The 17,784-nt window shown below is 40.4% G+C and overlaps 1 protein-coding gene across 1 annotated transcript in view; it reads right to left on the bottom strand.

Moving 5' to 3' along the window:
* Window positions 1-17,784, bottom strand: part of LOC121954784 (regulator of microtubule dynamics protein 2) — a 38,682-nt gene that overhangs the window by 13,399 nt on the left and 7,499 nt on the right. The window contains exons 2-4 of the mRNA XM_042502483.1: window positions 12,919-13,096; window positions 12,707-12,809; window positions 9,797-9,857 (exon numbers count right to left, since the gene is read on the bottom strand). Of these exons, the coding sequence (XP_042358417.1) occupies window positions 9,797-9,857; window positions 12,707-12,809; window positions 12,919-13,096 (342 nt within the window). The remainder of the gene's footprint in view (window positions 1-9,796; window positions 9,858-12,706; window positions 12,810-12,918; window positions 13,097-17,784) is intronic.

The raw sequence follows: 17,784 nt of genomic DNA on the forward strand, positions 1-17,784 counted from the left end.
CACTAACTGATCAAAATGTACAAAAAGAAAAAAGATACATATCTCAGGTGGTTGTACTTGTGTGAAACATCATGAAAACATTAATCTTTGAGCTTAACATCATTACTCCTTCTTATTGTGGGCGGTGTTGAAAATGAGCGGTGATAAGACAAGTACTAACCACATCATGCCTAAGTGCCCAGAATATTCTCTGCAAAGAAAACACAGGCAGATGAATTGTGTGTTAACTGTAACCAAAAAGATCCGTTTATTTTCTTAAGGTAGCGCAGGGTGTGGCCTCGCTGCCACTGGTTGGCGCTCGATGAGTGGAACGCTCCACAGCATCACAGGGGCAGAAATGCTATCTGTCTGTAGTTGTGCTGCCGAGCTTCCAATGAAAACAGACTGCTGGATGTAAAGGCTTTGAGCAAATCCATCACCGCTGACTCAATATCGGCTGTGAGCAAACGGAGCCAGGACACAGCTGGGTTGTGCTCGGCCACCACATTTTAATCTAATTATGAGTGCCTGTCATACAAATAGTAAGGGTTTCTCAAGTATAGTAGTGCAACAATCTGGTTGCATGACACAACTGAAAGATATACCATGCAGGATTTTCCTAAAAAAAACAAAAAAACAAACAAACACACTAATAAAAACAATATACAGACTCAAATAGAAGTAATTCCTCTCAATTATCACCAACGACCCACTAGGAGTGTGTGGTGGTGTATTTATCTGCAGAGATTCTGCCCTCTGCTGGTATTTTCTTATTTTCTGTGCTCAGGACGTTTATGGGTGTGTACCGCCACGGCGCTCAGACGAATCAGGGCTTTATAGAAAGGTAGCAACCAGGTGCCAAATCGTAAGCAGCATTCATCCAAGAGACACAGTGACTGATCGGATTCGAAAATATTTCGTATATAGAGCATCCAATAATTTATTTTATGTCAGCTGTCATAGAGATGGTTTTACTTTCATCCACAGCAACGCAGAACGCAGCCTTTGTCACCTCTGTTCTACTAAGCTGTCTGTCACTCCTCTCTGCTGAACTTATGAGCAGCGGCTGAGCAGTACGAGACTGTTTACTTATGTAAATTCCGACAGTTATGAGCGCTCATTTCATTTCAGTTCAGTGTGAGTCTCACGTTCTGCTTTCAGCTACAATGCATGTTGTTTCTCCGCCCCACTCAGAGGAGAGAGCGGAGGAGCCAAACGCCATTGCAAAGAGAAACAAAAGCCCAACAAACAAAAAGCTGACATAGTTAATGAGACACTGGCTGCACTAAAACAACAAACACTGGACTCTTGAAGGGACAGTGACATTCCCACAAGAAAGCCAGGAGGCCAACGAGATTCAGGAGAGGATTTGTATTTTTTTTTTTTTTTTACTTTATTTTGTAAAATAAATAAATAACAATAGGCTAATAAATAAAAAATTTAAAAAGTCATCAAAATAACTTCAAAGAAACATTCTTATAGCGTGCACTGCAGCAGTATTATCTAGAAAAACAAAAGTACCAGATTGAGACTTCTTACCAGCAGATACTCAATATCAAATGACTTGGATATCATCGGGGGGCCAAAAAATGTGATCGGGACATCCCTACTAGCAGCTAACAACTATTGGGTGAATTACCATTAAGTTTGGTATCAATATACATGTTCTCCTCAGGATGAATTATAACACTGTTCACTTTCTATCCAGCCCCTTCATTAGGTCAAACTTTTACTTGTTGCTTTTCGTGTTGGTTTTGTTAACAGTAACACTATTAATTTCCAGCAAGCTGACACTTATTTCCCCAGATCTACTTTCTTTGAACCAATCCAACAGCATCCAATCAAATCGCAGGAGAGAATTATTATGTTGTTAAAACGGCATTACACTTGCTGAAAAGCGCATCATTAATTCTTTAGGACTCGAAACTTAAAGTTTAAGACTTGGGATTTGACTCAGAACAAATCAGTCTAATACACTAATGAGCTCAGCTAAGAGAAATCTTTCTTCAAGAGCTATGCTAACTGGTTAGTCATCTCTCTCTCTACCAGTATGCTGTAAATATGCTTATGTGATTAAATGCAATAAATCTTGCATCTTGCTGGTGGTGAGATGAGGAGAGAGACCAGAGCAGCATACCAGAAGGGTATAGTAATCACAATTGAGACTGAGCATTACTCAGGTAAGGGGTGTGGGGTGAGATTGCTCAACATCCAGGCTACCACAAGATGGATTTATATTTCCCTCTGATCGGCTAGTTCAAGCATTATTCAGCAAATAACCATGCTGGCAGTGTTTACTGAGAAGTATGTGGAGCCCAGTGTGCCAGTGACAGAGCTGCTTATAATTGGCCCACCTGGACTTTCCCCTGCGGAGTCTTGCTGATAATGTCAAAGTTCACCCTCCGCCTGTGTTTCTGTCTTCCAACGAAAAAAACTTAAATCAAAGAGCATGAACTATGCCGGAGGTGGAGGTCGGAGTGTGTGTTGTTTTTGGTCTTACGCAACATATCCATTGTCATTATGTAAACTGCACCAGGCCCTCAGTGGAGGGGCGGGGAGAAGTAAGGGGAGTGAGCGTATAAGGAGACGGGATGTGAAGGTGTAGAGAGGTGTGTCGAGCCTCAGGGGCCAATCTGCTGTTGTTTATCCTTTCCTTTCTTCACTGAGTTGAAATACTATCTTTCCCCTGACTGTCTAAGGCAAGAAAAGGGAAATATCAAGCAGAGGAGGAAAGGTGGGCGGTGGCAAAACATGACAGGGATGAGAGGAGGACAGAACACTTAATTGCGCAAGGTTAGTGTGAGTTTTTTTACTGTGGCTCAGTGAAATCCCCCACTCTGCTGGTCAAAAACAAAAGGGCCTAAGTGTCAGCTGCTTGGTGGAAACAGCAGATTGATTTCAGCCTTCAAATCCAAACATAGAGACCTCATTCAAGGCAGGGAGGGCCAGGCAGGACTCCAGGCTAAAACTTGTACAGAAACAGGGGCAGGAACTCGAGGAATTCAAGGACAACCTGTGTGAGACAATGTGTGAAGTGTGCTGATAAACTTAGCCCATGACACAAGGAGCTGATAGTGTTTTCTTTGCATGGGAGGTGAGATTTGTGGCTGTGTGTCAAATGTTCTCGCAGCGATGAACCAGTGAAAGTTTACACACACACTGGGTCTCCACAGCTACTGGGAATGGAGCACAATGCTGCCACGGTGACACTAATGATGACCGTGGAAAACACAGGCACGTGTTTGAAATTAAAGTTTTCTTTGTAGAGGTCAAAGTGACCCCATCCCAACCCCTCACCCCCCCCCTCCTCTGGCTGGCACTGCCATAGGCTCCCTGCTTAATCCGCGGGCCTTTGTACCATCAGAGAGGCCCTTTAGCCAGGGATTTACATGGGCTGAATTCACACGGTCGGATCATTGAAAACGCACCTATAAACAAAGCCGGCGATACAAGAATGCAATCACATCTCACAGCCGTCAGCGCGCAGAGATTATACAAATAGGCTTCACACTTACTGTCACGAAAGCACCCTGTGTAACCCAATGCAAGCGCACGGTACATTCACTCACACACATTCAACTCATCTTACACTCAGGGTTCCCACACATTTTCATAGACAAATTTAATACATTTTCCATGACTTTTCAAGGACCTTAATTACATTTCAGGAAAGAATGTGCTTCACTGTGTCTTTGGCACTTGCTGGCCTGGATACAGTACTTTTCTACACACATAAACGCAGGAGAGTCTCGCCTCCCATAACAAACGCTGCCACACTATGTCACATATATTGCATATTTTGACTTTGTGTTTTTTGCTCTGTTTTCCATCTGTAATTTATGTGGCTGCTTGTCTTGGCCAGGACACTCTTTAAAAAGAGATTTTTCATCTCAGAGTTTTTTTCTGGTTAAATGAAGCCTTAATAAATATTATGATAAAGATAAACTTAACCTGTCTTAAAGGGGAAGGCTCCTTTCAATGATTCATTTTGTTTTCCATACAAAGTTTTAATGTTTGAACGAGCTCCATGGGACGTTTAGTGTTAAAAGTGGCATTAATGTGAGACAGTATACAAGCTAACGGCGCTAATGACCGGTTGTAAATGTGCAAGAACATTTTTGGCTGACACTAGATATCAAACAAAAGTCAGAGATTGCATTGTATTAAGTTGCTGTGAGCTGCCAATTCACTACTTTAAAGCAGCTTCTCTATTGTTGTCTATGCACTGCCTGCATGTTCGCAGCTCCAAAGAGTAGCGTCTAAGTCAAGAGCAATCACTCCGCAGCAAAATTTAAGGCCCAAAGCGCCTCAAGAAGTACACTACACAGCCCACTGACAGGCAAAAACAAACAAACAATAAAAATGACTGCTTGATTTGAAGCTAACTCAGCAAACTGAGGGACTGATGATATGACTCACCCACTTTCAGGGGGCAGCCCTATTAAATTCCATAACCTTCCAAGTATTTTCCATGACTGTGGGATTTCTGTACACTGTATCTTTTTTGTGGTCCACACATCAGCTCTCTTTTATGAAGTATATTACTAGAAAGCTCTATGGCAGTCACAACGGCTACATTGCTGGAGTGCTTTTGAAGAATGAAACCTGAGAGGAGAGAGGTGGAGGTGTGTAGAGGTGTGATATGCACAGAGAATTACTTTAAAAAATTTTGAGGTGACACTGTGGAGACGTATGCAGATGCTGATAGTATCTCAATGGTGCTCTTTGACTGCCTCAAAAAAAACTTCAAAAGACTCCTCATCCACCTCTCCTGGGAAAAGTACAGAGATTTGGTGCATGACAGAGTGGGAAAGTATGTGTAATCTCTTGTGAAGTGATGACTGTTATACGGACATCACATTCATTCATCACTTGAGCTCTACAAACGGCTGATGTGCAGGCTCAGAAAGGATGCTGCATGTTTCTGACTGCGTGAGGTTCACAAATGTCTTGTACTTGTAGCTGCACATCAACGCTTTTTCAGAGGTAAAAGCTTTGGGTTATTCAGCATAATCCCTGATTCTATGATCGCAGTCTGAGGTCTTTCGCTGTCGGCATTGACTTGGTGCTATACAAATAAAAAAACTCACAGTGTGAGCTTCATGGTTTTTTCAGTTAACCCTTTAAAACCTGAGCAAATTGGCTCGATTAAAAAAATGAAGGCAATGAGCAACCAAAAAAAAATTACCTATAAATTAGTAAGAAACCCAAAACAAAACATAAAATAGAAACAAACAAGAGAATGAAAAAAGAATTTTAAACACATAATTATAATATTTATAGCTAATGTTTTTGGATTTTTTATAAAAAATAATTTTATAAATTCAATAATTTCTTGCAATTTACAGGACATTTCTTGTGAAGTTGCCAACTGCCTTTTCCCACATGTCCAGAAAATTTGCTCAGGGTTCAAAGGTTAAATATTTATGAACGCTGTCTGTATTCAGCACATGAAAACTGTTGATCCTGGTTTCAAAGGGTTAAATTATATGCTGTCAACTAACAAATTAATGGCCAACTAATTTAATAATCGATTAATCAGTTTCAGTAATTTTTTAAGAAGGTCAAAGTCAAAATGATCTGATTCCCGTTTCTAAAACGTGATTATTGTTTGGTTTCTTTTCTCTGTTACAGTAAACTGAATATATTTGGATTGTGAACAAAACAAGACATTTGAGGACATAATCTTGGGCTTTGGATAACACTTTGTGACATTTTATAAACCAAACAGCGAATCAATACCACAAAACAGAACAAAAAAACCCCACCGATTAATTAATGACCAAAATAATAATTTGTTGCACACCTATCAACGTATACAGCAGGTCATGAAGAAAGTATGTCAAAGGACCAGAAGGCCAAGCTGCACGTGCTCCTCACCAAACAGGATGGTCAACTTCAAAGCTTATTTCACTGGCTCACAATGAATTAGGCGATACTAATGAGCCAAAGTATGCACCGCTTATTTTCCATACGATTTTCTAAAAGAGAGGCTGCCTTACTCTACCCTTTTACGCAGAGTAAGTGAAGGAAGGACGAGCAATGTTAGTCCCCCTAAGACATATTTGCTCAAAATTCAAACATATTTGGGAGATACAAAGCCCTTAGACGGTACACAGCTAGAGTTATACCTTTCTCACAGAGACACAGTGTACTAGCATCTGTTCTGTTCTCAGATACAACAGAGCAGGTTTGTTGAGACTGTCCTCCTCACTCTACCTGTTAGCTGTCACTCACACATCCAACTTTGCATGAAGTGGCTATGATTTAAACTGTATCTCCTCAAATAAAAATGCCTTACATGAATATCCACAAATTAAATACAGATAAAATCATTTTAATATTAATTTGGAGGGAGTTTGATTTGTTCCAAACTTGCAGGCAGTAAACAGTAATTAAACGCTAATTGGAGATGTGTAAAACAGGTTTAACACAACAAGGTTTGTGTGTCGTCAAACTTAAAAACAGTTTCAGTTAAAATTTTGGTGAGCATCCAGTAACACCTGCCATGCCAGGATATTAGCCAGCTTTGTGGTAGCGTGCTTTGAAGACTAATAATGACTCAGCAGGTCTTGGTTTGGTCACAGTTACACAAAATAAGCTCAACAAAATTGGTCAATCGTGTAAAATTAACATATTAATACAGTTTTGTTACAGTGTACCCAACAACAGCCCCCTTCATGCAGGGACAAATGAGGACGCCATCTTTTATTTTCCCATCAAGCTGGTGGTTGGAGAAGATAGAAAGTCTTTTCTGTAACTTACAGTACACAGTGTACTGTAGTTCTACTGCTACTACTTTTTTTTTTTTTTTAATGTTCATTGACTTCAGCATTACATTAATGACATATTTTGTTTTGCCAATTATTTGTGCATGAATTTTCCACAGATTTTTTTTTAAAAAAGCTGTAAAAGTTAAAAATAATTTGTAGATCTTTCACATTAAAAAAAGCATTAATTTGACCCCATACCAACACTTAAATTGAATTGAATAAGGCTAGACAGCAATGGAAAGGTTCAAAAAGCCATTCATTCACTGAGGCTACTTAAATAAGTCTCTATAAGTAGTTTCAGTGGCAGAGCAGGAACTGACTGGCAGAGCTTCTAAACATTTGCCAAACTGTGACAAGCTGGGCTGCATTCAGGAAAACAGGTGACAACTTTTCTCACGGCATCGGTACACTAAGTAAACAGTTACCTCAGACATAAACTTTCTTGCAACACTGCCTGGCACCGTCCCCAGTCCCTGCCTCCTCCCTTCTCAAAGTGCGGCTTTACCTACTTTGCCCTGTCCATTCAATTTAGACAGCATTTCTGCTCGGTTTAAGAATCTTACAAATTCCATTAGTGGATATAGGATTAAGCATTAAGCTTTTTTAAAGCTGTTGCTCTTAATTAACTAAACAAACACGGCCTTCTATTTCACTTGACGTCTCGAGTGCTGCGGTATGTGCATGAGCTAATGCTAATTATTCCCTAACGAACAGAGCAAACAGGGCTGCTGGCTCCAGCAGGCGGCTTGGGTCTGTTTTCCATTAGAAAACTTCACACGCGTGTACACAGAAAGAAACCACATGATCTCAATTACACAGGACAGGGAATGTAATTAATGGTAACAAATACGTACACTGGGGAAACTATTAGTATCATATAAACAAGCAAACATAGCACAGCGTTTACTGTATGGACTTCATATATGCACCATATTGAACTCAAGGTAAACAAAGCTAAATAAAAAGGGCTTTGTAACATTTTATTTGCATCTAAGGCGCACTTTGCTGTTGTTTTCAAACCCCAGCAATTGCAAGCTGATCTCAGAGCTGCATCTGGTGCAATCTTCATCTCTCTATCCCAGCCATGGATTCCATGTATGATCGGCAGTCAAGTTTTGACATGAGCAGTGTTTCAGATGAGGAATGCACCACTTGGGCCTGCACAAATACACATGGGACTCATGCCATCAGGCCCACTCTGCACAACTAATTAAAAGCAAGGGGATTTTTCCTTGAGTCAGAGCAACCGGGGGGGTATACACGGTCCTCCTGATGTCCTTTGTGTGAGAATCACCTACAGCTGCGAAATTCCCCTTTACCTCATGTTATCCTGAGGACCACTCAGAGAGAAAATTATAAGCCACTTTTAAATGTCCACTAGCATCAGACTGATGCAACAAAAATTTATTTTAAAGCCTTCAGAGATAACTTTTTGTTTAAACATTTCATTCTGGAATTAATGTTAATTGCACAGCCTAATGGCTTTAAAACATTGAGAAATACTACTTTAAAATTGGTTTGCAATTAGCCTAGCTTTAACCATGCAATTCTAGCTGCCTCCGATCTCCTGGGCAAAATGAAGGATTGATTTACGGCACAAATGGAAGTGCTTCAGCCACTGCGCAACAAAAGCAGGGAGAGAACTGTGTGGTTTGTTTTCCCAGATCCAGCGCTAGCTATCTGCAGGAGGAGTAATTTTGCGGGGGAACAAGTGATTTTGCAGTCGTTATTACAGCAGGAGCAGAAAAGGCCGAGGGCAGAGCAAGTAAAGGAACTGCTGAAATTCTGCATAGCAAAAGAGAAAGAGCCCTGTTAATGGAGCCTACAAAAGAAGCAAAGACAAAGAGCTACTGAAACCGCAGTAAAATGAGGGTGAATCTTGAAAGGGTTTTTGTACAATGGAGGAAGCTACAGGATTTGAGAGGGTTCAGAACTGGTGTTGAGTTGGTTTTTTTTGTAACGTTACAGTGAACATGTTTTTCCTTCCGTCTTCAGTGTTGATGATGTTGTTTGGTCTCGATCGCTCGTCTGTGCATAGTTACTAAGCACTGAAGAAAATGGAGAGCGATCAACCCGGTCTTTGCGACAGTGGCCGCAACAGTAATACCACTTGGAGTTGATAGGTGGGGGTGGAATTGAAAAGCTGAAAACTTCTCGCTTTCCATTATTTTTAATTTTTTTTTTTTAAAGAAATGTCTGTGGGACAATCAACCACAGCAACAGAATACAGTACATGAAATGCAATGCCACAATGCCTTAGCGTCAATTGTATTACCAGCATTAGCCCAAGCACTGTTTATGGACAGCTGTATATATGTGCAGCTCATGCTGTGAGGCAACTGTCAACATACAGGGACAGCAATTGTAATAACACACTATCACATTATTTCAATGAAACTGCCTATCTGAGCACCATTAACCCCGGCAGTGTTTACATTCTTCAACTGGATGCGATGCTATTAGATGGATGAGGGGGTGCTCTGCAGGAAGGATATGTTTGGGGCTAAGCTACTATTAAAATGCATGTCTGCAAAGCACGCTGCTGGAAATCTAACTCTTGACAAAATATGCACTTTTCTTTGCATTTCTCAACCTGTTTTGGTCTGAAGAGTAAACTCACATAATTCATATGTAAGTCACTCCCCTGTGGGTTTTCTGGGATGTTCCTCTGGGTTCATTCAAGTTACATTTGCTAAACTGCCCCAAGAAATGCCTGAGCAAACATCCACTCAAATGCTGAGGAACAGCTGCTCCGGGCTGACATGTCACTCAAAACCACAGCCCCCCGACACCTCTCATCTGGGGAAAGTACCTGTGCTTTCATTCTGTCTCATAGAATTTACTGAAACAGTTAAACCGGATTAGTATCCAACCATAGATGATTCGCATGACAAAGCTCAATGACAGCAAGTCACATGCCATCAAACTGCAGCTTCCAAATATCTTTGATTGATTTGCTTTTGAAATGACAGCTTTGAAGATTTCAAGCCAAATGATGATGAATGTTGATGACATGTGGAAGGAAGGAAACAACTCAAACATACCACTGATGACTTTCAGCACATGTGGGGTTCAGGCTGACTGCCTCCTCACCAACTTTCTTCCCTAGGAGGAAAGAAAAGATGGATACTGATGCTTTACTTGAACACACAAGGACGTTCTCACAGCAAAAAAAAAAAAGAGAGAGAGCTTGGATTAGTAGAGTCAAGGGGTGTGTTGACTGAGAAAACACAACAGGATATAGATAAATCAGGAAACATTACCGGGCACCAGATTAAAGCAATAAAAACACAAGTGATATGTAATGCAATCCAAGAAGAGAGCTCAGTTTTAAATCCTTCATCACTCAGTGGAAAGTGTCTCATTCCAGTCACTCTATTAATATCTCAATGAATGTTAAATATGATGCTCTGTGACTTTGATTATCCACGTCTCTAATGTCAAACGCTTTGACATAGGTGTCTTTGCAGGAAGCACCTGGTTGCCTCTAATTAGAGGCACACTGATGAGGAAGGATTACGGAGAAACAGGTCAATCCAGTCTGAACTTCAGAAGAATCACAAAACAGGCTCTGTTTGAGATTTTAAAAAAAGCATCATGGTCTACCGGGCAAAGTCTTAGAGTGAGAACACAAGATGAGCATGGAAAGTCCTTGTGCCCTGCTTTCCAAGAGTCTGTGTGTGATCAGCGTGACAATTTTTTTGTCATCATGACGATGACTTTAAGACTATGATGTGTCCTCTTTGTTGCGTGTATAACCTTTTTATGTGGAATACACATTCTGCATAGCAACTTCATGCCTACAGGTCAGGGTGCAATGGATTAACAATGTATATTAGCTCATTGTATATTTCATGTTGTGAGATGGATCCTAAAAAATCTTGGTCAAGTTTGAGCCATGTCTGATTAACGTTTAAAAAACTGTAGGGCTACAATGTTAATTTAACAACTCAAGGCCTAGACCTAACAAGCTTACATAAGAGAACTTGTAGCGAAGGCCAGCTGTTGTGTCACCTCACATTGCCTGTGTCTCGTCCAAGAGGTAGCACTTGCACACAATGCAAAGACTACAGTGAACGGCGACCTTGCATGTACGTTCTGCACATGCATGACAGGAAATAACTCTGTGCCAGCAGGTAGCAGTATTCCGTATTCGTCATTCAAAAAGGGAAACTAGAAGACTTAGGGGACAGAACAACAGGATTTTCGACACTAGTTAGCCTGTTAGCACATTAACAACACAACCCTAAGGTAAAACAACAAATCATATTTACAGTGTGCCATAAAAAACCCAATTGGGAAACATTTCTGCTATTTTTTAAAAAATTTTATTTAATATGTAGGGTTGGGGCGATGCATTGAAGTAATCGATAACGTAAATACGTCTATTCACGTAACGTGCGTCGATGCGTCGCACCGTTTCACACAGCGTGCGCCATGAGAGCGTGAGCAGCGCTGATCATGTTGTTTTTTGTTTGGGCGCTCATATTATCAGTTAGAGCGTGCACCATGGATCTATTATAATTATTGCATACTGCTCGCCTGAGCAGCACTTGTCAGGCGCATCTCAGCTGCGTGTCAGCTGCAGCACATCTAAAGAAACGGCGCCTCAACTTCCTTGCTTCCCTTTCAAAACAAAAGCTATCTGTCTGTGTGTCTGTGGCCATAATGCCATCAGTTGCTGATACAATGCATTTTATTTTGAAACATTTGCAGGATGGGGTCAGCTGTGCAGGCGCTTGTATAACTTCATAAATGAGTGGAATATGTGCTTATAAATATGAAAATACAGCACTCATATCAGCAGGTAGCGATATGCCTTAAGGCCCAGTTAAGACTGGAGTATTTTGATGCAGAAAGAATGTACTAGTTATAATTATTTCTGTTAGAGAAAAGTTATAGTGTTATTCAAATTGCACTCATTTTACTGAAAGGTGTTTTGTTTGACTGTTAGATTTGATGTTTGTTACTGTAACAGAGACTGTTTTGTTACTGCTCCTGAAAGTGACTTCAATTTTACATTGTTTTATTTATTTTGCTTTTGGATTGCTAAATGTAATAATGCTCTTGCATTAATTTTATTTTGGAGAGACTTTATATCAGAATGTAAAACACAAATTACCAGTTAAGACTCGGCTATTTTTTGTTGGGGAAAAATGCTCTGCAGCGTTTTAAAATGCTATTTTCGGTAAATTTGTTGTCATATTAATCGGTTAATAAAAAAAAAAAAAAAGAAATAGTTAGATCAATAAAAAAAATTAGCGATAGATTAATCAATTAATTGAAAAAATAATCGACAGATCAATCAATAAAAAAATAATCATTAGGTGCAGCCCTACTTATATAACAAGTTTGTTTTGATCTCACACCCTCTTGACTTTAGTCATTTGGTTGCTTTCCTCAATTCAGTTTCTGCCGATTCAATGTGCTGAATCAGCTGAAAAAGGCCTTGAGGGAGGAAGGGGTGAAGCAAAACGGGTAAGGCATTTTAAAAAAATTAGCACTAGGGAGAGACTTGTCTTTGAAATTTTGGCTCAGGTGAGGGACACTTTAAATGTTAGTGTTTTGTATTTCTTCTTAATTAAAAAAAGTCACTCTCCAGCCCATGGCTCATAGCATCAGTCACGGGTGAGATTTTGGTCAAACACTTCTGAAAACAGAATTCTGATGATGCCCATGTTTTTTTTTGTTTTCTTTCGTTATTGAGGGTCTAATTCTGCTGTCAGTGGAATCTAGGAACTTTTCATAGTGTTTCTCTAATGACTGCCAATGTTCATCTTTGACTGCCGACCATGGCACAGTGAAGAGGAAGAAGCATTTAAAGGCCCAATCTTCAATTAGTAGTGCTCTTTCCACCACAACAGTCAAACATTTTGCTTAATTATATAGCCGTCTTAACCGGTGTGGTAATGATGTGCAAGCACCACAATGGAGTACAAGTTACAATAGATTACCTGTTTCTGCATGATTCTTCTTCTCCTCCATTGTGGCGCTGATGTCATGAACATCACAGTAAGCTCGGATTAGCCGCCAAAGAAATGTTGAGTTCTGGCCAAACTACAGAAGTACATCAAAGTGTTAAGACATACAGCTCTTTAATAAGCTACTGGAATACTAACAACTATCGATTTAATGTATGCAGGAGTCAACAACCAATTAAACACACCTCCTCTCTCTGCTGCAAAAGGAGGTTGAGACTTTCCCTTTTGTCAGATTCAGCACCCTGATGCAGACTGTCAATCCTCTGGAGGAGGACACACAGCTTATCTGCAGGAAGTTCTTCATCCCTCTGCTCTGCATCACTTAGATCTTCTTCATCTGAATCTGTCAGTGCGGTCATATACCTGAAAGCACAAGGAGCACAATGTGTCGGTTGATGAAAAAGTATACCTTCAGTTTGCTGTCAGTATGTGCAATTAATCTTTACTGATGTGGATTAAAAAGGTGAGCTGAATACCTAGGTGGCTCCAACCACCAGGCCAGACTGTCTGCATCCTGCCGTCAGCGGGATGTGCATAATGGCCTCAGGAAGCATCGATAAACAGCTGTAATTTTGCCAGTTTCCCTGAATCACAAGACGATGGCTTTTGTCCCAGTAACTGGATATAAAACCATCTTCAACTTGTGAGGTGGAATGAAAACACCTCAGTTTAGAAGTTTTTTCAGATCAATCAAAATCCTGTCTTAACGAGCATTTTTTTTTTTTTTTTACAAGCCGTTTTTTTTCTGCCAGGTGCTGATTAGAAAGGATCAATCTTCACTGCCTGTTTACACACAAAAACGGCACTGGGTTTGTTTACATAAGTGGGTCACTTAATTGTTTATAAATACTAGCTGTTAAGAAACTCTTGACGTCTTAACGTGGATACCCAAAGGCTTTTCCACGAACACAGGGAGACTTGTTTGTCGGGGTGAGGCACGCAACACTCGCATTAGATGTTTTATAGTGCCCTCTCAACTACTGTAAGTATGCACAAACACCCTGAGCTAACACTTCAGAAGCAGCAGTAAAAAATAGCTACATTAATAGTAAAGGTAAAAAATGAAAGACACAGACAAGGGTGAAAATATGAAAAGCCTCTATTAAGCGTTGGCAGCGGCTGCATGTGCGTCATTGGTGGTTAAGGGAATATTTTGGGATGTGAGCCATGGTTCATGAGGGATGTGTCAGAGCGGGCAACAGACAGAAACACCATGGACCCAACAGGTGCCTCGTGCCGGAGGCTGCTTCCTGACTCAACCCCACAACACACACCTTCAAACCTGAGTGCTGTGATTACAGGACTAACATCAGGGCATTTGAGCTAAAGAGATTTTCTTTAGTCAAGAAAGGAACTGTCAAGAATAACGCACCGTGGCTGACAAAGTTAACAACACCAAATGAAGCTGCAGTGGTGCGCTGACATGAAGCACTTCTGATCTATTTTACAAATCACAATGTTATGTTGTTTGTTGCAATTTACTGTCAAGCAGTTCTGCAGCTGTAGTCAATATTTCTATATAAACAATGAATCACACAAATACGTGTATATCTTGGTTTTGGAGCCAGCGTCAAGTGGCCATTAGAGGAACTGCAGGTTTTGGCACTTGCGCAATGGCTTCATTTTTTTAAGCCCCAGAGGTTGCCACTTGAATAGACCTACAGCCAATCAGAGCTGCTAATCACCTGTTGCTGCCAGCACCACTGAAGTAATGTCTACTTTCTGCCAGTTTAGCTCAAGCAAACACACCACAAAGTGATCTTATCTCAGTGTTTCCTCTAGGATTTTTTTCAGCAGCGGAGGTAGGCTCTCCGGGGAGCCGTGGCGGCATAAACAAATGACACTTGACTGCAGATTTTAGTTTTATGCCCAGCATAATGCCCCTTTTTATTGAATGGTTGGCATGAAAATCGCTTTTTAAAGGCTGAATGTAAAAATACATCATGGCGTGTATATCGCTTAATGCTATCAATTAGTTTACTCACGTTAGCAACACTGAGTTGAGTTGGCACCGGGCCCAATTAACTTAAGCTATGTAACCTTAGCTGGCCATCAATATTTTGCGAATGTTTATTTAACTAATAAAATCTATTATAAGTTTTCTTAAGCTAATAAGTCTACCTTTTCTCCGGTAAGTTGCACGCTATTTTCAAGCCGACACTCCTCTGACTCTCCGACCTGATGCCTGGATGCGAGTAGCTAATTAACGTCGGCACCAGTTAGTTCTGTTGGGGGGTGGGAGGGGGCGGTGGTATCTACCCCAAAGAGTAGATACGGAGCAAGATAGTTATCTGCCTCAGCACTCGCGACACCCAACGCAGTGCAGGACTGTGCTGTGATGCGGCGGTGGTGTATTTGCAATTTTAAAAAAAAAACCCAAACCAACCAAAAAAAAAACGACATTTGAAGGAGCGGCGGGTAGGATTTAGGAGTGGCGGCCCGCCACTCCTAAATGAGTGTAGAGGAAACACTGTATCTTATCCCTTCTCCTCATATTTTGCCGCTAAGGGAAGAAACCCCACAGCAGTAGCTAACATCCGACACAGAGCCTTTGACCTCACTCCATCACCGAAACAGCTCAACTATGTCGTTAAACCTGTTAATAATCGATGGGTAAAGTTAGCCATGTGATGCCAAAAATTAGCCCTGTCACTGTGGGTGTGGATGTGTGTGTGTGTGTGTGCATGAGAGTGAGAGAGACTTTGTCTGAGGTGCAGAGCTCCAGTCCCTCAGTAGTAGCCTTGTGATGAACAGAGAGAGAGGGATTGCAAAACAATATGCTTTCCTCAGCTCTACAAAGAAATTCAATTTTATGAGATTTCACGTGTTTTAAATAGACAAATTTGCAGTGAAGTTTGGGTGATTGATCAAAACTGCAAGATTAACTGGTTGGATCGCAACAATTCATTAGGGACTAATTAATGTCTGAATGAGACTGTAGCCTGCAGTTTAAATATTTTGAGACATCTAGTGATATAAAGTGAGAGCTCTGTGACCCATGATTGTACTTGTGTTATGTCTAGTAGCTTAATAGGAACTGGAGAATCACTGAGAAACTAGACTTTACAGTATCTTTTTTTTAATCTCAATCTGTGTTGATACTGTCATTTTGAAATAGTGTGCAAAAGCCATCCTACAATCCCTCTCTCTGTACCAAACCCTGAGTAAACCCTCAAACCTGCAGGCAAGGCTCAAACCATTTCTTGGCCAATACACCCCAGCTTAAAAAATCTGAATGGGTGTGCTTTTGTGTTTACTCTGACTGTTGTGGTCGTACTTTGTTGTCTGACCGCACCATATTATACAGCAATGCCTTGCATTGAAAAGACTAGCTTTAAACTACAGCAAGGTAGTGGCATTATTGAACTTGTGTCATTCATTCACTCCCTAATTCATTCATCCCTTTGTCCTTTTATTCATTCAGCAGTCCGTTTTCCCTCCCTCCCTGCAGTTATTTACTCAGTGGAGCTGGAGAGACAGGCAGCAGAGTAGTGAGTGATCAGCGCATTCCTGTCACGCCATTCCACGGCTCATGAATCACTTGAGTTAAAAGAAAAAGAAGCTAAGGATCTATTTGTATTACTGTGTGTGTTTATGTAATGTATATATGTTTGCGCAGGAACCATTATAGTCCTTGCAATATAACTAGCAGTGCATAGCTCTGAAAGAACAAGTCTAAATATTTCATTTGCATTTCAACACTGTCTAAGTACATAATATACCAGCAGGCCCTCACACATGACAAGAAATGCTATCGTTTTCTGCAGGCACATTCAGTCTATGAGTGCAGACAAAATTTGTTCTAATGTGCAAAACTGAAAAAAAATGAAAACTACAATTTAGCAACTTTTGGTTTGTGATACACACAGAGAGGATTATAGGAAAATGACAAACAGCATTGAAGCACATAAAAGAGAGAGAAAGGGCAACAACTTTTTGAGCTGATACTCATACTGCAGATATTGGTTGTTGTCTTTGACAACTGAAAGGCATACTATGCAGGACTTTTCTAAACTAGAATGACCACCTTGTGGTTGTATGCCTCCACAAACCAGTCAAGTTGGCGTTACAGTTTACATTCATGCCTGTCCACACTCATGTAGTCATGACAGCAGAGTCATATACGGATGTTGCTGCAAAAAAGCTACATATTCTAAAACACGGATGCTTCACATACATCTTCAATCGGTTGCACATAAGAACTATATGAGCAAACTCTCAAGATGGGCAGCAAAAATTTGTGTCAACAATTCAGTACCTGATCAAATGTTGCTCCTTCTGTCATCTGACATCTAGTCCCTTTCTAGCTAGAGGTCACAATGCAGTTGATCTTTGAACTTTTGGGTATAAAAAGTCATCACTTCATTATTTTAACCTGCTACATATTTGTGAGAGATTTTGTCATAAATGAATTCTCAATTATATGGTCAGAAATGCAGTTTGTGAGGTCACAGTGACCTTTGACTGCCACATTTTAATCAGTTCATCATAAAGTTTAGATCGAAGTTTGTGCCATATTTAAAGAAATTAGTATGTTGCGGTGTACATACAAGCAGCATAGGCAGGAGGTGTCAAGTTTGAATGTTGTATTTACAGTCACCAAATCCTGCATGGTAAACCATTAAGTTTGTAGTATTGAAGGGAGTAATCCAAATGTCCAATTTGTTATCTACAGTAATTTTCAATCTGACTTATTTACTTAATCATTAATATAATAGATGCGCCTATAGACACACATCCTAGAATAAGACAAACTAGAGGAATTGCAGCATTGATGATTAAAAGAAACATCTGAATAATGAGCAAAACTCATCAAACCAGGCCAGTAGCAGAATCAGCAAATCTGTTACTTGTATAAAACAGAGCCCAACTTTTTTTTCATATTCCACTTAGTATTCAGTGGCAAGAAACAGTATAATAGATTTACCCATGCTGTGTCCAACCTTGTAACACTCTGCACACTGTGTTAAGTTTAAGACCTTCATTTTCTACAGGCTGTGTTCTCACTAGAGGAGCTCAGCCATTCATTATACAGACCCCAAGGGGCATTG

The sequence above is a fragment of the Plectropomus leopardus genome, chromosome 15 (genome assembly GCF_008729295.1).
Source record: "Plectropomus leopardus isolate mb chromosome 15, YSFRI_Pleo_2.0, whole genome shotgun sequence".
Lineage (NCBI taxonomy): Eukaryota > Metazoa > Chordata > Actinopteri > Perciformes > Serranidae > Plectropomus > Plectropomus leopardus.